General features: G+C 33.5%; 1 protein-coding gene across 5 annotated transcripts in view; it reads left to right on the top strand.

Annotated features, from left to right (window-relative positions):
- The window catches only part of STRN (striatin), a 99,204-nt gene that overhangs the window by 30,331 nt on the left and 43,783 nt on the right, over positions 1-25,090 (top strand). For 4 of the 5 annotated variants that reach the window (XM_045549392.1, XM_045549391.1, XM_045549390.1 and 1 more), the window contains exons 2-5: positions 4,537-4,640; positions 14,506-14,579; positions 22,350-22,428; positions 24,780-24,947. In XM_045549392.1, coding sequence (XP_045405348.1) covers positions 4,537-4,640; positions 14,506-14,579; positions 22,350-22,428; positions 24,780-24,947 — 425 coding nt within the window. Of the gene's footprint in view, positions 1-4,536; positions 4,641-14,505; positions 14,580-14,707; positions 14,961-22,349; positions 22,429-24,779; positions 24,948-25,090 lie in introns of those variants that run through there. The other variant, XM_045549393.1, reaches the window with a different exon arrangement.

Here is a 25,090-nt window from a genome sequence, read left to right as displayed (position 1 = left end):
AAACGTGCTTAGATATAGAAGATTTATATTCCTTATATATATCCTTTTGACAAGTTAGAATTGAAAATAAATAAAAATAAATTTTCTGTTTACCATGTAGACTTAAGTGGTAAAATACTGACCTACTGTTGTTTTTATCTTTTTTGTTTCTAATGATTAGGAAATGAATGGTCTAATTTTAGATATACTATGAAAAATTATAAAGCATCATGGAATTTTAATGTTCATTTTTCCTTGAAGACAATTCCAAAGTTTTCTTTTCAAAAATATATGCCATTATCATTAGATTTACTTGTACAGATACATTCTTGTCTGTGTTTTAGTAGTATATCATTTCACATAAGTGTAAGTATATTTAAGGGATGACATTGTAAAATTGCTGAGTTAAAGGATGTGTGTATTTACAAACTTGATATTGTCCGCCGTAAAGTGAACCTCATTTATACCACTGCAGTTAACAAAGAGATGCCTGTTTTTTAACATACTATATTATTAAATTATTGAACTTGATTAGTATAATGAAAAAAGAGAAGTCTGATTATACTTATAAATGGCATTTCTCTTATGTTTGTGGTTGAGCATCTTTTTAGCATGTTTGAGTCTTTTGTATGTCCTTTCTGTCAACATGTCCTTTGTGTGTTTTTCTTCTGAATTCTTGGTCTTTTTCTTATTGATTTGTAGGTACTCTTTATGTATAAAGAAAAAGAAACCCTTGTGATTTGTGATATTATTACTTTTCCTATTTTGTTTTGACATTTGTCAGGAATAGTCTTATTTTTTATAATAGCTTTTCAGTAACTTTTTATTGCTTTATAAAAGTTTTTATTTTTTTGATTTCAAATTTATTAGTCTTTTATGGCTTTGGGTTTTGTCTTATTTTTAGAAAGGTATTGCCAACCCTGAGATTATTGAAACAAAACAAACCCTGCTTTTTCTTCCAATATCTTGGGGTTCACTAAAATTATTTTTTATCCATATGGCACTTATTTTGATGTAAGAAATGTTTTCCAGACAGCTGCCCATCATTACTTATTGAATAATCTACCTTTCCCCCAATGAGGTGCATTGGCACCTTTAGATTATACTAAATTTCTATATATAATATATTTGGGTTTGTTTTGGATTGCTCTGTACTGTATCTCTGTTCATGCATCAGTGCCACTTTTTAGGTATAGAATTACAATGTTTTAAATTATTTTAGGGCTTTTAAAAAATTTTGGGGGTTTATTCTTATTTCTGCATGTGAACTTAAGTCCTGCTAGTATTTTAATTAAGCTTGCATAATAATTTAAAGATTAATTTAGGGAAAGATATTATTTTTAATTATTGTAATGCTTAGTCTATTTATTTAAGAACATGGTATGTTTTTCTCATTTGTTCAAGTCATTTTTTGTGCCCCTTAGTAAAGCATTTAAAATTTTTTTTTGTATAAGTCTTATTTTTTTCTTCTAAAGCTTATTTTAGTCATTTTTTTAATTATAAATGGAATATTTTCTTTCATTATATATTTTGTTTTTATGAAAGCATATGGGTTTTGGTTATTGTTATTATTATGATGATGATGTTTGAGACAAGTTCTCACTCTGTTGCCCAGACTGGAGTGTAGTGGCATGATCACAGCTCACTGCAACTGCCAACACCCAGGCTTAAGTGATCCTCCTGGCTCAGCCTCCCAAGTAGCTAGGATTACAAACATGGGTCACCACACCTAGCTAATTTTTTATTTTTTTTATTTTTTTGTAGTGGCGGGGTCTCATTATGTCACCAAGGCTGGTCTTGAGCTCCTGGCCTCAAGTGATCCCCCTGCCTCAGCCTATCAAAGTGCTGGGATTACAGGTGTGAGCCACCACATCTGGCCCAGTTATTAATTTGATATGCAACTACTTTATTTAAATTCCTCTATTTTTTTAAATAAATAATTTATAGTCTATTTTCTTGGATTTTCCTGGTATCCATTCATTATCATTTGCAAATAATAACATTTCTTCTTTCTATTTTTATACTTATTTCTTTCTTGACTAAATTACATTAGCCAGCACCTCCAGAACAATGTTAAATATTTGTGGTAAAAAATGAACCTCTTATTTTGCTCTTGACTTTATTATCAGTACTTCAAGGGTTTCCTTAATGCTGGCTTTTCAATTGAGATTGAGATTGTGTGTATCATATATTAAGGAAGTTGCATAGTATTTGTTTCAAAATTTAAAAAGAAATTAAATCTTAAACTGATAGAAAAGTTGCAACAAAGAATTTTTTTTCCCTGAACCATTTGAAGGCTAGTTGTCAACCAACCTGATGTCCCATTGCCTCCCTCCAAATACTTAAGTGTTTATTTTCCTCAACCAAGTACTATCCTATGTAACCACAAATAGCCATCAAAATCAAGAAATTAACACTGATACATTACTACTAACTAATCCCCAGACCCCATTCATGTTTTACCAGTTGTCCCAATAATGTCATTTTATAGCCAAATATATATCAGAATTATATATTGCATTTGTTTTTCACATCTCTTTTAGTTTCCCTCAGTCTAGAACAGTTTTTTCTTAACTGTTAATTAACACTTTTGAAGATTATAAGAAAGTTAATGTAAAAAGTCCTTCAGTTTGAGTTTGCCTTATGTTTCCTTATGATTGGTTTCAGGTTATGCATTGTTCGCAGGAATGTCACAGCAGTATTTTGTGATCACAGAGGAATATCAGATATTCCTGTTACTTTGCTTTTCCAGGCACACCCATCTTCTTTGTAATCATTTTCTTAAACAATTTCTGGGCCTTTTTTTTTAGAGTATTCAACCAATCTAATATGTAAATTGGTAGGAGAAAAATAGGGAAGTAGTGGGTTGGAGACTGAGTCACAGTAAAGATTTTAGAGTATCATAGGCTGAAGTTTCAGAATCATTTAGGACAAATGATGGTGGCAGAAATATAAAACTAGCCAAAGAGTACAGCAAGAACAAAATTGATAATTGATATTATTACTTTGAATGTTTGGTTAGATTATTACTTTTATTGAAGTCATTTTAAAGAGTATTTAAGATTCTACAGCGAAGCATCATCTGGCCAAACAAGTTGGGCTGTTGTTTCCTTTTGACAAGACTTTCATTTTTATCAGCTTTAAATACATGTGTCATTACTGTTCTGCTTAGATAACATAATTATTTTATTGTAGAATATATAATTTCAAAAAGGTTTATGATCATTGAAGTATAAATAGATATTGTGGATATTTGATGCTTTTTCCTCTGTATACAATTGAATTGTTTTTAAACTACTTTTAATTATTTCAGTAAGATAAATATAATCCTTCTTTTAAATTGTAATGTAAATTTTAAGAGCTCATTGAAATGAAAACAAAAACATAACACTGCCAGTATTTTGAAGATTATTAGAAGCTTGGTAAGTTGGATTTTATGTTCATTGTGGTACTGAATGTGTAGAAATGAGTCTCATTCAAACCAAGTGGAATTAAGTTTAATGGCTCACCAACTGAACCTTAGTTGGACTATCTCCACAATTCCTTAGGGATGTGGTAAGGTCATCTTTAAAGGTAAACTTCTTGCTTACTTAAATGGAAAGCACTTCGGATATATAGATAACATTGTTATCTATCTTTGTGGGTTAATACAACAGAAATGGGAGGGGTGCATGTGAGAATAGTGAAATTGATAGCTGTTCTTGAGGGCACTTAAATACCTGATTTTTAAATACCAAACTTTTAGAAGTATTATGAGTTACTTTCACAATTAATGTTTGCCACATTTCTTAAGTGGAAGGTATTATTTCAATTCTAAATGTCTTTTTAATTATTTTGGAGAGCACCTCTTTCCTAGTCCCTCTGTTTTACTGAAGATAAACTTTGTTCACAATGTGCTTCATGTTAAAATGTAAGGTTTTAGTAATTCTTGGGCGGGGGGCAGGACTGGGCAGTAAGCCATTGTCTCTGATTTTCCTTTTTCCAACTTTCGCTTTCTTTGTTCCTGTGTATTATATTTCCTAAAAGAGGGTGGGACAAAGGGTGGGGATTAAGAAAAGGAAGCAATTTATTGTTTGTAGGGGAGGTCCAGGATAAAGTCATTTAAAACAAGGAATCCCTCATAAAATTTAAGTATATGGTAAAGTTTTTGCAAGGGGATTATAAGAACTGATTTTACTTTCTCCCCTTTATTCTTTATGAGAAAGAAATCCTCTCAGTGGTGTAAAAGACAAACACTTGAGCAAACTGTACTGTACACCTTGCATACATTTGCGTTTAGTGGTTGTTTTAGATTATAGACTCTTAGAGGATATGGACTACCAGTTGTAACATCCCTAGTCTGAGGTAAAATATATACAGATGTCTTTTTTTTTTTTCCTTAAGCTTTTCCCCTTTTACAGCCAATGCTTTTCATATTCTTCTATACTTTGTGATAAATATGTAAAGGAAATGTTTTTGCATCTTATTGTTCTAACTTTCAAAGGTTTTTCCTCAGCTGAGTTTTAATAAAAGCTTATTTGTTCTAAACTGAGTTTTGTCTTTCTCTTCCCTACTCAGGCCCAGATTGCCTTCCTTCAGGGGGAAAGAAAAGGTCAAGAAAATTTGAAAAAGGATCTTGTGAGGAGGATCAAAATGTTGGAGTATGCTCTTAAACAGGAAAGGTAATTCAGTAAAATGAAAGTTTTTAGTAAAAGAAAAGTTCTCTTAAATGTTGGAATAATTTTTCCATCATTCCTAAAATCAAATTTTAATACTGTACACTCGAGTTCAGGCATATCTGTGATAAACATTTTTATGAGTGGTTGTAATATGTTAATTTTGTAATGAATAGTTCAATAATGATCAATAAACTGAAAAATTTTACCAACATTTCTTTCCTACTCTGTCCTTTTTTAAGAAACATATATTTGCTTTCTAAACTATTAATACTCATTTCCTTTTAGAGTTGAAACAGTTACTGAATTGTGAAGAAAATTTCTGCAAGGCTATTCCCTTTTGCTGTCACTTAATATTACTCAATTTGATGTATTTTATTAAGAAAAAAATTGCTCTGGCAGACTATGTTGAGAATCTTTACAGATTTCTTTTTGTATTTTGTTTCTCTGCTCTCAGCTGTTCCTATCTCTCTAGAAACTAACTGTACCCTTCTACTTTGCTAGTGTTTAAGATACTCAGGTAAATAAATTTGGGTCACAAGTGAAGGAAAATAGGTCGTGAATGAGAGTTTTGGAAGTTATCATATGAAATTAAGTTTATTTGTTTTAATGAGTAGTCTTTGGATTTTTTGGTCAGCAGTCTGTGACAGTTTGTTTTAGATAATTGAATTCTTGATAGATAATATTGGAATTCTCTATTTTGCTACTTTTTTGCTTTGTTTTTGATGATCACTAGTTTTTCTCATTTTTTTGAAGTTGATAAATGGGCTGTTTGCAAAATTACCATAAAATAGTATTTAGCAGAAGATATTTATAAATATTGAGAAATAGATAAAACTTGACTAGAACTTGTGTTCACTTTCATATAGGATCTTTAAATGGCACAAGAGATTGAAAACAGGTTGACCTCAGTGAAAAGTGCTTCTTTTCATACCTTGAGAGGTTGATTGAAAGTTGTATTGGTAAGAGGGAAAGAAAAACACTTTGAAAAATACGTAATTTGGGACTATTTGAGATTTTAAGTTGTCTAAATTGTAGACTTAACCAAAGAGAGAATAATAATATTAATAATGGCAACTGTTTGTTGAGTAGCTACAGTAAATCAGGCCCTGAGGCTTAAAACCTTAAGTAATTTATGTAGAGTAGCAGAACTATATAGAGAGAGCTTTGATTCAGATTTCTCAGGTCTTTCTGGTTCTGGAGCCTGTACTCTTTACCAGTACATTATGTAATCTTATAAAACAGGAGCCTTGAAATATACAAATACTAGAGTGACCAGGGGCAGAGTATATGTGCAAGTGTGTCTGGACTTGTGAACCACAGAGCAGTGAATTATGATAAGTGCTATGGAGAAGTCTGTAAAAGGTATGGTGAGGTCACAAAGAAGGGAGTACTACCATCTATAAGGTGGAAATAGAAAGGAGGACATAATTAAAGTAGGAAAGGCTTGAATGGCATCAAATAAGAAGGTGCTTGCCAGATAGGCAAGGTGCAGGGAGTAGAGAGAACATGTTTGACATGAAACAAAGCAATTTGTTGTGTTCAGAAATTTTTAATCATTGTGTATGGAGAGTAGTAGGATGTTAGTGAGTTGATGACTGATAATGGTAGAGGGGGTAAGAGTTAGATGGTGGTTGGGTGTGGCACTTTGGGAGGCAGAGGTGGGAGGATCACTTGAGGCCAGGAGTTCAAGACCAGCCTGGGCAACACAGCAAGACCCCATCTATACAAAAAAATAGAAAAATTAGCCATGTGTGATGGCACTAGCCTGTAGTCCCAGCTACTTAGAGGCTGAGGCAGAGGATCCCTTGAGCCCAGGAGTTTGAAGCTTCAGTGAGCTGCACTCTAGCCTGGGCAGCAACAAGATACTGTCTCGGAAAAAAAAAAAAAAAGTCACATCATGGACAGTCTAACCAAGGAGTTCAAACTTTAATCTTATACATAACAGGGAATATGGAAATTTTCAAAAAATTTTCATTCTAAAATGATCTCAAACTAATAGTAGCATTGCAAGGACTCTTACATATTCTTTATACAGATTCAACAATTGACATTTTGCTATATTTGCTTTATCATGCTTGTTCTCTCTATAGACATATTGCTTTTCTCCTACGTCATTTTTAGTTAGTTTGCCCCTGAATACCTCAGTGTATATTTTCTAAGAGCAAGGACATTTCCTTATAAAATCACAGCACATTAAGGAAATTTAACATTGATACAATTCTATTCTGTAATATAGTCTATATTTAAATGTTCCAATAATATTTATAGCATTTTTTTCTTGGTCCAGGATGCAGTCTAGGATTCAGTCTGGAAATATATATTGCATTGAATTGTTATGTACTTGGAAGGTTTTAAGCATGAAATGTATTTTAGAAAAATCACTCTGACCACAATGTGGGGCATAGACTGGAAAGATCTGTTAATAAAGGCAGGAACATTGTGATAGTCTAAGATGAGAGATGATGACATAGCAGCTGCTGAAATAGAAAGGCATCGGCTGTAAAAAATTTTAAGTAGAATCCATAAAATCTGGAGATGATATAAAAATTTTGAGATGGTATAGAGGGTGAAGGAGAAAGATAACTCAAGAATGACTCGGCCAGGTGTGATGGCTCATGCGTGTAATCCCAGCACCTTGGGAGGCCAACGTGGGAGGATCTCTTGAGGCCAGGAGTTTAAAAAAAAAAAAATTTAGCTGGGCATGGTGGCATGCATCTGTAGTTCCATCTACTCAGGAGGCTGAGGTGGGAGGAGAATTGCTTGAATCTGGGGATTCAAGGCTGCCATGAGCTTTGATCATGTCATTGCATTCCTGAGTGACAGAGCAAGACCCTCTTTAAAAAAAAAAAGGGGAATCTCAAGTTTTTGCTGGTTTGAAAGACTCTTGATTATGAATGAGAGATTTCAAAGTTATCAAATGAATTAAAAATGAAGAGTAAGGGTTAAAGAGCAGGTATGGGTGGGGGACCCATGACTGGAGATACGTACTTGGGAATCGTCAATATTATTGTGGGTGAGGAACAAGTATCATGGAAAGAGAAGAATTAGCAGCAGCCGTAGGAAATAGGAATGTTTGAGGAGAGGAAGAAGAGCCAATAAAGGAAATAGTATTTTGGAAGTAAGCTAAAGAAGGGAGTTCAACAATTGAAGATGTTAAGCAGACTCTAAATAAGTTGTATACTGAAAATAGTCATTTTTGGATTTGCTTGTTAGGAGCTTGTTGGTACCCTTAGAACAACTTCAATGATGTAACAGGAACATATGCCAGATCACAAGGGATTGAGAGGTGAGAAGGATAAAGTAGCAACAATAAGATATAGTTGCTTATTTTTTTCCAAGAAGTTTGGCTTTGAAGAACAGAAGAGATAACAATTTGGCTGAATCTAGGGAAGATTTTTTTTTCTCTTCTTTTCCTTAGCTAATGGGATGCTCCCAGAAAAGAGTCCCTGATTTTGTATCTTTTGAAGTTTATGGAAGGATTTGGGATTATTCCTGATGTAATGGCACTATTTAAGTGTAAAATTAAGCATTTCTTTGTGGCCTGAAGCTCTAAAACATTTCTTTTTTTTTTTTTCCCCACTCTGAAATTTTTTTTAAAAACCTTAATGCCAGGAATTTTAAAAAACTTTGGGGGCTCTAGAAAATTTTAGTTCCTTTCATTCTGAAATTATTTCTTTAATACCTTAATGTCAGGAATTTAAAGAGTTTTTATTTATTTATTTTTATTTTGATAGATTCCGGGAGTACAAGTGTTTTTTTATTACATGGATGAATTGTATAATGCTAAAGTCTGTGCTTTTAGTGTACCCATCACCAGAATGGTGTACATTTTACCCAATAGATAATTTTTTATCCCTCACCCTCTTCCACCCCCCCTTCTTTATTTCCAGTGTCCATCATATCACTTTATGACTATAGATACCCAACTTTAGATCTAACTTGTAAGTGAGAACATGTGGTATTTGTTTTTCCATTCCTGAGATACTTCACTTAGAATAATAGTTTCCACTTCCATACAGATTGCTGCAGAAGACATTATTTTATTTCTTTTGATGGCTGAGTAGTACTCCATGGTATATGTATACCAAAGTTTCTTTATTCAGTCATCAGTTGATGAGCACTTAGGTTGATTCCGTATCTTTGCAATTGTGAATTTGCTGCGATAAACATTTGGGTGCAGGTGTCTTTTTGATGTGATGACTTTTTTTCCTTTGGGTAGATGCCAGTAGTGGGGATTGCTGGATCAAACTGTAGGTCTACTTTTAGTTTTTTGAGAAATCTCCATACTGATTTCCATAGAGGGTGTACTAAGTTACATTCCCACTAACAGCGTGTGAGCATTCCCATTTCACCACATCTGTGCCAACATTTATTACTTTTTGACTTATTAATAATGGCCATTCTCCCAGGGTTAGTATTGTATTGAGGTTGTAACTTGCATTTCTCTGATGATTAATGATGTTGAGCATTTTTTCATATGTTTATTGGCCATTTGTATATCTTCTTTTGAAAAAAAATCTTATGTGTTTTGCCTACTTTTTGTTTTTTTCTTGTTGATTTGTTTAAATTTCTTTGTATATTCTGAATATTAGTCCTTCATTGGTTGTATAGTTTGTAAATGTTTTCTCACATTCTATAGGTTGTTTGTTTACTCTCTTGATTATTTGCTGTGCAGAAACATTTTAGCTTAATTAAGGCCTGTTTGTTTAGTTTTGTTCTTGTATTTTCTTTTAAGGTCTTAGTCATAAATTCTTTGCCTAGGCCAATGTCCAGAAGAGTTCCTATGTTTTCTTCTAGAATTTTTATGATTTCAGGTCTTACATTTAAGTCTTTAATCCATCTTGAGTTAGTTTTTTATAAATTGAGAGTTAGGGATCCAGTTTCATTCTTCTGCGTGTGGCTATCCAATTTTCCTAGCACCATTTATTGATAGGGTGTCCTTTCCCCAGTGAATGTTTTTGTTTGCTTTGTCGAAAATCGGTTGTAGCTATCTGGTTTTATTTCTGGGTTGTCTGTTCTGTTCCATTGATATATATGTCTACCTTTATACCTGTACCATGCTGTTTTGGTTACTGTAGCCTTGCAGTGTAATTTTAAGCCAGGTAATGTGATGCCTCCAGATTTGTTCTTTTTGCTTAGGATTGCTTTGGCTATTCAGGCTCTTTTTTGATTCCATATGAAATTTAGGATTTTTCTTTCTAGTTCTGTCAAAAATGGCATTGGTATTTTGATGAGAATTGCATTGAATCTGTAAGTCACTTGGAGCAGTATGGATATTTTAACAATATTGTTTCTTCCAATCCATGAGCATGGGACATTTTTCCATTTGTTTCATCTCTGATTTCTTTCAGATCTTTCACTTTCTTGGTTAAATATATTTCCAGGTATTTTATTTTCTTTGCAGCTATTGTAAATGGTATTGAGTTCTTGATTTGACTCTCAGCTTGACTGTTATTAGTGTATAGAAATGCTCCTACTGATTTGTGTACATTAATTTTGTAACCTGAGACTTTACTGAATTTATTTCTCAATTCTGGGAGTCTTTGGGGAGGAGTCTTTAGGATTTTCTAGGTATAAGATCATATCATTGGCAAACAGGGATAGTTTGACCTCCTCTTTTCCAATTTGGATGCCCTTTCTTTCTTTCTTTCTTTCTTTCTCTTACATGATTGTTCTGGCTAAGACTTCCAGTACTATGTTAAACTAAAAAAAAGAAGACCAAACAAAACTCAAAGCTAGCAGAAACAAAGAAATAATAAAGATCAGAGCAGAAACTAAATGAAATTGAAACCAAGAAAACAGTACAAAGGATCGACAAAAGGAAAAGTTGGTTCTTTGAAAGGATAAACAAAAGACTAGTTGCTAGATTCACCAGGAGTGAAAAACTGTTCAAATAAACTCAAACAGAAATGAAAAAGAAGACATTACAATTGATACCATAAAGAAAATGTATTGAGGAAAATTTGAAACACAAATGTAGAGAGACTAATATCTTTTATGTACATCTCCAAGCGTAAACAGTTAATGTTTTTGTCAGTGTTGTTTCACCTCGATCTATTTTAAAGCATTTTCTAGACATCTTGTCATTTCACCTGTATACACATAAGTACTGATCATGTTTTTGCATTGCTATGTTATAGGTTTTCTAAGTAGTCCCACTTTAAGATCCAAAATTAAGTAAAAAACTGAATCTTTTACATTGGAGGGATTGCTCACCTAGCAATGGATTTATTAAAGAATTCCTTAATATGTGATAAAATTTATAAAATAAGCAAATCAAATATTTTTTAAGATTACACAGTATGTAATCTATGATTTACTCAGGACCATCTATACTGAGGAACTTCAAATACTGTATAAAATATAACTGAAACATTTCTCCCATTTTTCCCATTTCTCTCTTTTCACTTCTTTTGTCTACACTACTGTAATAACCTGTCCTTGCAGCTAGTATTTCCATATTCTAATTCATTTTTCACGTCCATGGGATTCATTTTCTAAAACACAGATATGACAATCATGTTATATTCCTGCTTAAAAATACCTGGCTAATTTCAAAGTTCTTCGTGAAATCCTTCACAACCAGGCCCTCTTTATCCCTTCTCTGACTCCATTTCTTCTATACCTTCTGGGTACTAAATATACTGTTTACTGTTCTTTGACCCTGTGTATTTTATTTTTCATGTTTATAATGTTCCTTGTGACAGAAATACCCTCTCCATCAATCCATTTATCTGATTGGAAAACTCCTACTTGTGTTTTGAGGTTTAGCTAAAATCTCATGTGTTACCTTCTTTTCAGTAGCTTTCTTTGACACCAACTTTGACAGTATTAGGTAATTCCTTATCTGCATTCCTGTAACACGTGATATAACCTTTTATAGATCTTAGCACAGTATGTTATAGTTATTTATATTCTTGTCTCTTAGGCATCCCTTTGCCTCCACCCTTAGGCTATTCCCAGCAGCCACCACAGTGCCTGGCACATCATAAGAATGCAATAATAGTTCAATGAAATTAATGAAATTATTTTTAACATCAACATTTAAGATGTGATTGGGGCCGGGTGCGGTGGCTTACGCCTATTGGGCCGAGGTGGGAGGATCGCTCAAGGTCAGGAGTTCGAGACCAGCCTGAGCAAGAGTGAGACCCTCGTCTCTACTAAAAATAGAAAGAAATGATTTGGACAGCTAAAAAATATATATACAGAAAAAATTAGCTGGGCGTGGTGGCGCATGCCTGTAGTCCCAGCTACTCAGGAGGCTGAGGCAGGAGGATCGCTTGAGCCCAGGAGTTTGAGGTTGCTGTGAGCTAGGCAGACGCCACGGCACTCTAGCCCAGACAACAGAGTGAGACTCTGTCTCAAAAAAAAAAAAAAAGATGTGATTGGGATGCTGCTATGTTATATTCTTGGCACATTATATATAATAATATGCTTTGAAACAAAGCTAGAATGAGACTTCTTTAGTGTATTAAAATTATTAACAATTTTTATGCTATTTTATCCAACAAAGGCCATTTGGGGGAACTAGCTATGCTTATTTCTCTCATAGTGAGAATTAGAGAAAGAATAGTGAATAAGAAAGATTGGTAAAATAGTGAGCTGAAGTGTTAAAACAATGGGAAAAAATATGAGTGAGAAGGTATCTTAGCATATTGTCTTCGAAAGGAATGTTATTAAGCTTGAAGAGGGTTCTGTGAGAAAAATATTTCTTAGCAGATTTGACAATTCAGTAGGAAGACCCTGATTTAAGGTACCACAGCCTGTGGTAACCACAGTAGTTCTTTACATATTTTGTCTTTGTCTAATTTTTTGTGGAATGTTAGCTCTTAATGTGTTGTTATTTTTGTTACATTTATTTTGTAGAGTATTTTCTATTGCCATTTTTGTAAATTCTGTTGCAATTTTTCCTAAGACCACTAGAATGCACTATAATGCAGTATTTTGTGTTTGAAAATGTTTTTCTTTTTTTACATATATGTCAAAAATGTAAATAAACTCCCTAAAATTCTGTTGCCCCTATTATTTAAAAAACTTTAATATAATCTGTCCTCAGACTAGTTGTGTTCAGTTGCTGTTTTGACTTCTAGGAGATATTGTTATTTTGTCTTAATGGTAAATGAAGTATGTTTCTGGAAAATGGAAAGGTTTACGGTTACATTAAGAACCTTGTTTCCTTTCTGGTAACTGCAAGTCAAATTAATGTCTTTAAATCTTACCTTCTAATAATCAACATTATTACAAATAACATTGAAATAGAATAGGAAACATTTAGTCCAGTGATGAAATCTTTGTGGTTAAGGGATGCATTGGGAATAAATGTTGTAGATAATTTGCACCAAACATATTTACTAAAAACTTTAAAAATATGTATATACACATATAGTTAATTAACCAAACAACAACAAAAATAGTCTCCCATCTGCCTCTGTTCACTGATTTCTTTTCCTGAGGAAATCTTAACTGATATCTTATGTCATGTATCCTTCCAGAAATATTCTCTATATATATGAAATATATATATCTTTTTAAAAAACATGTATGGAGGCATATTATACATAAGTATTTTGTACCTTTTTTGCCTAAGCTTAAGAGATCAATTCATATTAGCACATGAATATTCTTTTTCCTTTTTAATGTGTATGTTTTACTACAAAGCATTTCATACAGATGCACAAGGTATAAAGACAAACATAAAAAATACACGTGTCTACCACTTACCTTAAGAAACAGGACATCAGCTGCTTGTAATTTTCATAGGTTTTCTTAAGATTCCTCTCTATATAAAACTTTGATTTTTTTTTCTTGTTGTAACTACAAATGACTATTACTAGAAAATAATCATGAAGGATTCCAGTACCTTACACGTTTGAGCAAATAATGTTTTATTTCTTTTATACTTTTCTTGAATTATAAAAACCCTTATGGTAAGTGCTCAATTAGTTTTTTATATAGAAAAAAATAGCCTTCAGTTTGGCTGTGTTACCTTTTCCTTCCTTATTACTTTGTTATTTTGGTTTTTAAAATTATTATTGTTTTTGTTACTATCCCAGTCTTAACACATTGAATATTTATTATAAATGGCCTCAATATTTTGGAGAGCAAACAGGTCAAAATATACGAATATATTAAATGAGTATAGTCATTTTTAGTTACCTTTTTAAAGTTACTACCTTACCTGTATTATTTTTCTGGTATCAGATGGTTAAATCTGATTAACCATAGATGATGATGTTCTGTTAACTTTTAAAAGAAGATAGATAGTATTCCCATTCACAGTACTTTCTGAGTAAAAAAAAAAAAAGATATCTTGATTAGTATAAAAAAATTACTCATTCCTACTGGAGTATTGTATTCAACATTGATGATTTTGGCTGGGGTTTTTCCCCCTTTGATTGTCACTGTAATGCTTACTTGGAGAATCATAATTACCTGACAAAACACATAATATTGTACATGACTTTTCTTTTTAAAAAGCACAATTATGAGAAAAGTTGGTCTTACAAGTTTATTTCAAACCTTTTTTACTGCTTTTGATAGTAGAGTTCAACTCTGGCAATCATTAAGAAAACTTGAATACTACAGAAACTAGAATGTTATATGGTTCATTTGTAATTAAACAAAGAAGATTTATGATTCCCAATGTTATTCCTTTATTTTGTTATAATGACACTTGATGTTATAACAACAACAAAAAAGGCAAGCACTTTTGTGTTATAACTTGATACCATGGAGGGCTATAAGCCTTTGAAAGTTCTAGGAGTCTTTAGCCAAGACTACTGAATACTGATGACTACTCCTATTACGTATCTTAAATTTCATATAAATATGTTTTAAGATGGTTTATATTTTCTCATTTCTTTGTTAGAGCCAAATACCACAAGTTGAAATATGGGACAGAATTGAATCAGGGAGATATGAAGCCTCCAAGCTATGATTCTGGTAAGCTAATTTTGAAGGAAGTTGAAGTGATAAAAAGAAATTAATGTCTAGTATTTTGTAGCAGCAACATTTAAAAGTTAATTTATAATTATTTGCATGTTAGTTATTTTTTCTGACCTGCTTATCTTTTGGCACTAATCATTAAGTGTCATTTAGATCATTTTCCACTACCTTCCTTCCTTTTCCATCTTCCCCTTTCTTTTAGTTCCCCATTTTCTGCTTATGTTCTGCAATAACTGGAAGGATCAGAATTCATGGGGTAACACGCACCAACATAACCTTGTCTTGCTGGGTCTGCCCAGCATTAATGGGAACTTTGAGATGTGCAGTACAAAGTACATCATGCCCTTGAAATCCTGAGAAAGAGTAGTAACTATGGAGGTAAGAGATTTCTTCTTAAAGCACAGGGGGATTCCTAATTCCTTAAACCTAATTCTTCAGTTTCAGGTAGAAAACTGTTTTGGACTTTCCTACCCATAGGAGGTTCTATAACTACAATATGTTTTAACAATTGAAACATTTATTATCTTTTTGTGTTATTTCTTCTTTTTCCTTCTTCTACTTTCCTCTTCACACCACCAAATGATACAAAATAGTACTCATAAACAATTTAGATATTAAGGAATACAGATGCAATTCATTTATTAGTAGGTGTAAAGGAAAAGTGAAAAAAATTGTTCAGAAGTTATCACCATGTTTCAGATGAATGTATTTTTGGCATAATTTCAGATTAAATTCTTCCATAAAATATCTGAAGATACTAATGATCGTTTATATCATTTACTACAATGCCTACCTTGTGCTACGGACTTTACGTGTATATATTAACTTTAATTTTTAAAATAGTTATTCAGTAAAGACAATATTTATTCTCTTTTTATGTATGTGAAATTTAAACTCAGAGAAATGAAGAAACTTGCCTAAGGTCACACAACTATTAAGTAATGGGATATGGAACTGAACCAAAGTCTACCTGACTCTAAAATTTGTATTCTTCCATTTTACCACACTGGTTCTATATTTGACAATGTATGAAAGAACTTTCAAAAATAAGTTCTAAATGTACTGCCAATTTTACCGTTAATTCAGCGTAGTAATATATTAATGCATTTCCTCGGCTGAATATTAAATCCTTGAGATTTGGAGCAATACCAATGGATCACTGTTGTATTTTTTCCTTTGTTTTATAATTGTTGTATCTTTTACTTTGTTGTCTGTTCTTGTAACCTGAGATGTATTTAAATTAAAAAATTTTTTTTTAAAATTTAGGCTATTTGTTAAAAACTGTTCTAAAAATATATTGTCTGGTTCAAAGGAGTGATTTTAATCTGTATTGCATAAAACAGTTTCCATTTCAGAAGTTTTAGATACCAGTTTAGAAGTATAAGGCATAGCTGCAATAAATTAAAAAAATTTATAAGTAAACAGTGTGGCTCAGTAGAAAGAACCTGGGCTTTAAAATCAGGTAGATGTCAGTTTGACTCTGCCCTTATACTTTGTTATCCCTGTAATAGTACTTAATTTCCCTGGGGTTGCTTCATTCCTGGTATGTAAACTAGGAAATATTCTGAGAATAATTCCTAACTTAAATGTTTATTTTCTTCTTATAGAATATCTAGTTAGTACCTAGTATCACTCTATCTATCCATCTTTCCAAGCATCTATTCATCTTACAAATAATAAATACATAATATTTGTCATATGCAGCACCAAATCCAGTAAATAGGACAACAATGCCCTCTCTATTGGATTTTTACAGGAAAGATAGACAGTTAAAGAAGAGATTACACTAAAATAAGACATGTATAATGGGGAAATAATAGGTGTTACTGAGCACAGTAGCAGAGGAACCAAATCTAGTCAAAGTGGTCAAGGAAGGCTTCTTGGAAGAAGTGATATTTAACTTTGACTTCTGAAGAACAAATATTAGTTAGCGAAGGCAAGTAAACTGATTAAATATTTGTTTAATGAGAGATGAGGGAAAGACAGAGTATTAGCAGCAAAGCTTCTGAGATAAGAGTGTGGCACATCTGAGAAATGGGATAACTGGACAGTAGTATTTCTCTATGCAGCACGAGGGTTAGCTGGAGGAGTAAGATATGTTACCTTGTGAAATATTCCTTGTGAAATACATTAAAGGGATGAGAAGGCATATGAAGGATCTTAATTAGGGCTGTTAGTGTGATCTGAGAGCAAATCTGATCCTAAGACTGCAGTGTAGGAGATGGATTAGGGAGGAGCAGAACTGGAGATGAGGGGACTGGTTAGAAGACTATTACAGCCACCTGGGCAAATGAGGAAGATTTCCTTGACAATAGAGTTGAAGAGAAGTGGGTATATTCAGGAAATATTTGGGAGGTAAAATCTGTAGGAACTAGTTCTTGATTGGATAGTAGAGATGACTCCCACATTTGTAGTTTAAACAACTAGACCAGAAGTATGTTTAGAAAATGGTGGATTCACTTTTGGGTTTATTTCTTAGGCAGCCAAGTGAAGATGGCTAGTAGACAGTTGTATACATTAGTCTGGAGCTCAAGCCAGAGATACGGGTTAGAAAAATAGATTTGAGAGGCAGCAACATGTAGTTCTACTACATAGTTCTACTCCAAAGTCATTGGAGTAGAAGAGGTCACCTAGGGGCCTCATGCAGAGTAAGAAGAGGACCCAAAAGGTCCTGAGGAATGGCAACATTTAAAAGCTGGTAGAAAAATAGAAACCCAAAAAGGAAACTGAGAAGGACTACATTAATAGTAAGAGGAAAACTAGAAGAGTGGAAACCAAGAGAACAGGTTTCCAGAAGGAAGGACGATACAGCACTACTGATTAATTCCCAGAGGGCTGAGGAGTATCTCTAGGATTTAGTGACACACAGGTCACTGAGAACTTTATTGCAAGCAGTTTTAGGGGAATGACGAGGGCAGAAACAAGGACTGAGTGTAGTCAGCTTGCAGGAACCCTAGGTTGTGAAGGTGAAGGAGAGAAATTAGAGGGCAATAGCTGAAAGGACACATTGGGTCAAGCAAAGAGAGGAAGTGTGTGTGTGTGTGTGTGTGTGTGTGTGTGTGTGTGTGTATTTATGTGTTTCTTAGACAAGGAGCTAGTAAAAGTCAGAGGTAGAGATACTTGAAATAGGAAGTGATAGGGAATGGATTCTGAACATAGCTGGAGAATGGCAGGAGAAGCATGTCCTCTGTTGTTACCAAGAGAAAATGTAGGAAGTTAGGTAACAGGTTTATAGATTTCGGTTTCAGTTTGGTGGTGGGTAATTAAGGGGATGTCCATAGCTTTATGTATGAGACAGGATTATCTACTAAGTAGGTCACATGTTTAGGAAAGGTAGAGAAGGTTTAAAATACTGATGGTGAACAGGAGGATAAACTGACTAGGGAATAGTAAGATGGAGAAAAGCTAAGGATCCAATTGAGGTATGTGATCATGAGTATGTATGTATAGAGGCACTAGTCTGCGCATATGGTAATGGGATAAAGTCAAAGAGAATACAAATAGTAGTTGAATTCACTGAATTAATGGGGAGACAGGGACAAGAAAATTAGCAAAAGAATGGTTGAAATGATAAACCATGAACTAAAACAATGGAGGGAAGAAAGTGAGACAGAAGACGCTAATGAGTAAGTTAAAAGTAAGGAGGTAGGTTCTGGTCTAAAGCAGGTCAACAAACTATATTTTCTTAAAACTGATAATCCAGACTTTTCTTTTTTTTTTTTTGCTTGAGAGGCAAGGGCCAAACATTTTCCAAAACATTTTTCACAAAAATTTACTTGTTCCTTCTGATTTTTTTTTTTCTGTTTTGTCCCACTTCCAAACATTCATATTTCTACTTTAGGAGAATATTGTCTCAGACAGTGTTCAAAATCTTTTATATTTCAATTTCTCCTGTTTAATATTAGAATATAGTTGTTGAAAGTTGAATATTTTTATACAGTGTGACATATTCTGCCTTACCTGTGGCCTTCTAATTTCAAATTGTTCTTTTTTAAGCACCAAAGGAAGTAAGAAAAGCTTCATCTTTCTCTGCTGCACCCCTTTTAATAAAAGGATTTCTTCTGTAAAATTAGGATTCAGTCAAAAGGCCACACTCAGGGATCCAGAAGGCCACACACGTGGCCCCAAAGGCTGAGGGTTTCCCACCCCTCCTTTTCAGCCCTCTTTTTAAATTAATCAAGTATTTTTTATAATTCCATTTTACCTCTTTTGCTGACTTATTAGCAATAACTCTTTGTTGTTTTAAGTGCTTGCTTTAGGGTTTATAGGGTAGATCTTTAACTTATTACACTTTATCGTCAAGTGGTAATATACAGTTTTATGTATACAGTATGAGTACCTTATAACTGTACTGCCATTTCTCTTCTTCAGCCTTTGTGCTATTGTCATATTTTACTTCTATTTATGTTATAAACTACATACTATATTATTATTTTTGTTTCAGCTCTCTATTCTCTTTTAAAGAGATTTAAATAATATGAAAAATATTTCCAGTGCTCATCGTTGCTTTGTGTAGATCTGTGTTGCCATGTGGTATCATTTTCCTTCAGCCATAAAGTCTCCCTGTGACATACATATCTTGTAATGTAGGCTATTGGTAATGAATTTTTTCAGCTTTTGTATGTCCGAAAAAGTATTTTGTTCACAGGCTTTGTTTCTGATGAGATGTTTGCTTGTTTTTTAGATTAGTCAAGTGCAGTAGTGAGAAGGTTGGCAAGTTAGTAGAACAAGGAGTTCAATTTGTAACTGACTGTGAACAATCAAGTGAGATAACTCACTACCTTTGGACCAGCCTGTGCTTGTTATTTTTATCTTTGCTCCTCTGTATATAATTGGACCTTTATCCCTGGCTGCTTTTAAGATTTTTTCTTTATCATTGGTTCTAAACAATTTATTATTAATATGATGTGTCCTGGTGTAGTTACCCCTCCCCACATCTTTCTTATGCTTGGGATTTATTGAGTTTCTTAGGTCTATGGGTTTATGGTTTTCATGAAATTTAGAGTTTTTCAGCCGTAATTTCTTCAGATACTGTTTTTGTTCCCCCTCCCCGTACTATGATTTGGAAACTCTTTCAAGGCAGTAGCTCAGATAATCATAAGGCTCACCTGTTTGTTTCCCTTCTCTCAGGTATCACTGTCTGTGTTGCCTCATGTCCAGTATTTTGAAAACCATTGTTTTATTTATTTTGATTTATAGTTATTTCAGCAGGCGGGTAAATCCAATCTCTGTTACTCCACGTTGACTGGAAATGCCAGCCAAATACTTTTAATATTACCAAGAAATTCAGCTATTATCCACTTTAAAATCCTTTGTATAGTGATACTTTTTGAACTTGATAAGGCAACAATGAATGATAATTTATGACTACTTACTAACCATGGAAAGAATTGTGAGCTTAGCCTGGGTAAAGAAGCACAAGAGCTTTTTGACTTTGAGGGGTCTTTTTGTTTGTTTTTTTGTTTTGGAGACAGAGTCTCCCTCTGTCACCCTTGCTAGAGTGGCGTGGCGTCAGCCTAGCTCACAGCAACCTCAAACTCCTGGGCTTAAGCAATCCTTCTGCCTCAGCCTCCCAAGTAGCTGGGACTACAGGCATGCGCCACCATGCCCAGCTAATTTTTTTCTATATATTTTTAGTTGTCCAGATAATTTCTTTCTATTTTTTAGTAGAACAGGGGTCTCGCTCTTGCTCAGGCTGGTCTCGAATTCCTGACCTCGAGCAATCCTCCTGCCTTGGCTTCACAGAGTGCTAGGATTACAGGCATGAACGACCATGCCCGGGGTGTTTTTTGTTTTTTAACCTCAAATGTTACCCATGGAGTCAGATTTCATCTCAGTATAAGAATACACTTTTTTTTTTTTTAAAAGAGGATGAGGGTACATTCTTACTTGATTTGTCTTTATTTTTTATTAAGGCATAATTCACATGTAGTAAAATTCACCATTTTTAGTGTTTTCACAAACCCCTCCCTTCTCACTCTAATTCTGTGGCAACCACTAATCTGTTTTCCATTTTTATAGTTTTGCCTTTTCCAGAAAGTCATATGAATTTCAGAATCTCACAGCTTGGCTTAGTGACTCGTGCCTGTAATCCCAGCTACTTGGGAAGCTGAGGTAGGAGGATCACTTGATAGCAAGACCCTGTCTCTATTTTTAAAAGAAAAGGATTTTACAGCAATTAGCCTTTTGATTCTGGCTTGTCTCACTTTGCGTAATACATTTGAGATTTATTTATGTTGATGTGTATCAGTAGTTCATTCCCTATTCTTTTTGAGTAGTATTCCATTGAATTGATGTACCACACATTTGTAATATCACTAGCTGCCAAGAAGGCAAAGGCAGTTGAGTATAGCTGAGGATGACACAGAAAGGATTTAGGCCTAGTGTGATAGGAGATTAAATGATTTCAAAACTTCTTTTCACACTGAAATATTTAAAGGCTTGAAATGCCAGTATAAATGTTCTCACTTGGCAAGTACAGGTTACTCACCTGCGTTTATGAGTCAATGTAAACAAGATGTATTTGTTTTACCTCAGTATTGAGACATTGTTTTTACCTTTTTTTTTAGATGCCCTCTTTGTAGTTATCTCAAAGTAATTAACTTCTTTTTGGAGTTAATTTGATTCCCCTTATACTCTTTCCCCCCCCACAAACCCACCCTAAGCCCCAGTCTGTTCTATTGCTGTTTCTTTGGTATATCACAGAATTTAATCTGGTTGTTTCAGAGTTATTTTAGGAGGAAAACAAACATGCAAGATTTAATTCTTATTTTTATTAATATGTTTCTCTGCTTTCCTATCATTGTAGTGTTAGTGTATGAAGGAAAATGCTGAGGCTCTGCAGTGAAACAGAAAGGAATTCAGCACTTAACAACTGTATTTCTAACTAATAAACCTGAATATTATCCTCTGAAACTCAGCTTTCTTTTCTTTAAAATGGTGACTAACAGCTACATTTTGAGGTTGTAAGGATTAAAAGAGATAATGTATATATTTTTAACGCAATGCCTGGAACACAGCGCATAGTAAATGCTTAATTTCAAACATCACAAAACAGATTTTTTGTATCTCCACTTGAATAAGATCCTATGAAGATCAGCAGTTTCTTATAGTTTGATCAAAGGCTGATAAAAAGTATGAACTCTTTTGTATTGTTGAAGTTGATCCATACTGTAGTTTGGAAATCCTTTAGTCCAGTCTTATTATAGGAAAACTATTTTACCACCTTCTTAAAAAGATTCTGCTTTTACCCAATGATAGCTTTAAGACACTCAGGTTTTCATTCAAAGAATGTCATTAAAAGAATACTTGAGGTTTTCATTTAACAGCTAGGGAAGGAAACATTTGGATTGAGATTATTCTTCATATATCTGCTCTTTATCAAACTGGCTTTTCTGCCATCATTCCTTGGTATTTTGTTCCAGTTCTGATTTGTTACATGATAATACTTCTATTTTTCTCTCATTGTGTGACTTGATAGGTCTTTGTCCTGGAGGAAAATTCTTAGGCTAACCAAAGATAGGGAAAATGTCTATATTTTAATTCTGCTACTCTAAGGGGAATCCAGTAGCAATAATTAATTTAAATTAGAGTTTTGTTATGGAAATTAGAGTTAAAAACAAAATTTACACTTTCCCAAAACATACCTTACACTTGCAATTTTATATATTCTTAACGTTATAAATGTTTATTGGACATTTTTTATGAATTATGATGTCCTCTAACAAGTAAAACAAGTCAGTTTTATTATGATTTAATGTTTTCCAGATGAAGGTAATGAAACAGAGGTGCAGCCACAACAAAACAGCCAATTAATGTGGAAACAAGGTCGACAACTACTCAGGCAGTAAGTACCCCAAGGTCAAACTTACAAATGGTCAAAGACAAGAAATTTATTTTCATGAAATTATTTTTATTTTGTATTTTTAACTCAATAGAATGTTTTCTGTTTAGTTGAAAATGATATAATAATATAATCTTATGCTGCTCCTGTGAAAATGCTTAATTGAATTACTATTCCTTTTTCATATTAAATACTTTTTCCTTGTGATAGAATTTATATAATTAAAAGAATTCTATACCCTTTAAAGTTATTCTTTTCATTGCATCTTTTATGCACGAATATATATGTTTTAATATAAGTCCAATCAGTGTTAATATGTTTTGTGTTATGTTTTTAAACTTTTAAATAGATTGAAGAACTTTTTGAATTCCCCAAATTTGCAAAACTGGTATTCAGATTTTACCTCAGTAAAATGAAATTTGCTATCATTTTGGACTTCAGGAGTTGCTTTTACATAGTTTAAACCTAAAGTTTCCAAATTAAGTGCATACCAGCCAGCCATTCCGTTTGACTATGGGAAGAGAATATTAAAATGTCTCCTCATATTTTTAATGTAGACAAAATTAGAAGAAAAGGAGATTTTACTAATATTTAATAAGTAGATTTTCACTAGTTCCCTCACTTTGGTCTGGTTTTTTGTTTTTTTTTTTTTTGAGATAGAGTCGTACTCTGTTGCCCTGGCTCTAGAGTACGGTGGCATTATCTTAGCTCACTGCAACCTCAAACTCCTGGGCTCACACTCCCGGGTAGCTGGGACTACAGGCACATGCCACCATGCTGGCTAAGTTTTCTAATTTTTATAGAGACGGGGTCTCGCTCTTGCTCAGCCTGGTCTCAAACTCCTGACCTCAAGTGACCCTCCTGCCTTGGTCTCCCAGAGTGGTAGGATTACAGGCATGAGCCACCTTGCCTGGCCCACTTTGGTCTTAAATATGACTTAAATGCTGTTTTTTTTTTTTTAAAACAAGAAGTGGTCTTGTAATGAGCTATCTAAGAGATATTTTCAAAAACTTCAAAGGACCCATAATCTGCTCCTCAAAGTAGAGGTGCCATTTTATCAGTGAATGAGGAAGTAACTAATTAGTAAAGTCAACTTATCTATAGCAAGAGCAGTTTTGAAACAGATAATTCTAATGTGATTTTTATTGCCAAAGTGAGGTATGTATCAAATACTATTTGTTAAAAATAGAAAAACATAACATCTTTGTAGTACTTTGTAAGAACTGATTAAATTCAGGAAAGTTGAGAATTACCCAAATTTTAATTAAGATCTTTCTATAAATATTGGATGGGATTGAAAAATGAGCATCTTGATTTAACAAGGTACACTTATTCCACTTGATCACATATTATCTTTGGGAGATATCTCTTTCAGCTATGCTATTAAGAGCAATTCTTATCATAAACTGAACTTAAAGTGGTTATCTTGTCAACTTTTGTTTTCTTTCATCTAGTAGACTCAATGCCTGCTTATAAGTTAATGCCTAACATTTGTCTGTTGTGTTTGTTAATGGCATTTGCCTTTTTCATGGTCCTACCACTGCTACTTTGGTCTTTTTTGGTCACCTTTGGTGTTAATAGGTATTGAGTGCTTTCCATATTCCAGGTTCATTATTGGGTGTGTCTATTTTAGGGGAAAGAAAACTGAGGTTCAGGAGAGTTAAAGTTATACTGCAAGTAAGTGGTAGAAATTGGCTTAAAACCCAGATCCGACTCTCAATACAAAGCATATGCACTTTTTTCTGTGTTGCTGCCTCTCTGTAACAGACACGCATGTATGCACACACACATGTGTACTCACACACCCCATATCCCACAATTTAATTGTGGTCTATTTTTTAGAGTTGTCTCAGGATAGAAGCTTTCCTTATGTAGAAATGACTCTGGAAAACGCTATCTTCTTGTATGTAGTAGAGGAAACCATATGTACTAGAAACATTCTCTGTAAATCTCAAATTACTGATCCATGACACTTTACATTAGAAATATTTAAACTACTGGAATCACTATTATAAAATACTAATTTGGTAGAATATGGCAGTGAGTTTGCTCCAATCCTGCCTAAAGGAAAGAATGTGCTATTAGATATATTAAGGAACAGTTTCTTCTTATGATAAATGTGATGAATGGTGTATTGTATAGTTCTTTGATTTTTTTCAGTGACTGTAGAGGCTGGTACTGCAAGAGACAGCTCCATCTGCAGCTGGAAGATTATTTATTAACAAGTCTTACTAGCATAGTACTGTACTGTGAAGTCTTATGTAGGCAATGAATTTAAAGAAATATTATTTACCTATGAAATTATGGAATACTGATTCCAGTATAAATGAATTGTAAGGATTTTCTTTACACAGGTATCTACAGGAGGTGGGTTACACAGATACTATTCTAGATGTGAAATCTAAACGAGTGCGAGCTTTGTTGGGCTTTTCAAGTGATGTCACTGACAGGGAAGATGACAAAAATCAGGACTCAGTTATAAATGGCACAGAGGCTGAAGTTAAAGAGACAGCAATGATTGGGTAAGTATTTTGTGTGGGAAGCTTTTTAACTATAACTAGTTCTTATTAAATAGTTTTGGTTTTATGGGTGCTACTTGCACTTTTAGGTAGTGAAATAGAAGTAACTTAATTATATAATTAAGTTTAATAAAAATTTCTAAATT

Source organism: Lemur catta, chromosome 4 (genome assembly GCF_020740605.2).
Source record: "Lemur catta isolate mLemCat1 chromosome 4, mLemCat1.pri, whole genome shotgun sequence".
NCBI lineage: Eukaryota > Metazoa > Chordata > Mammalia > Primates > Lemuridae > Lemur > Lemur catta.
The sequence above is the reverse complement of the archived record's forward strand: the minus strand, read 5'-3'. Positions and strand labels throughout refer to the sequence as shown.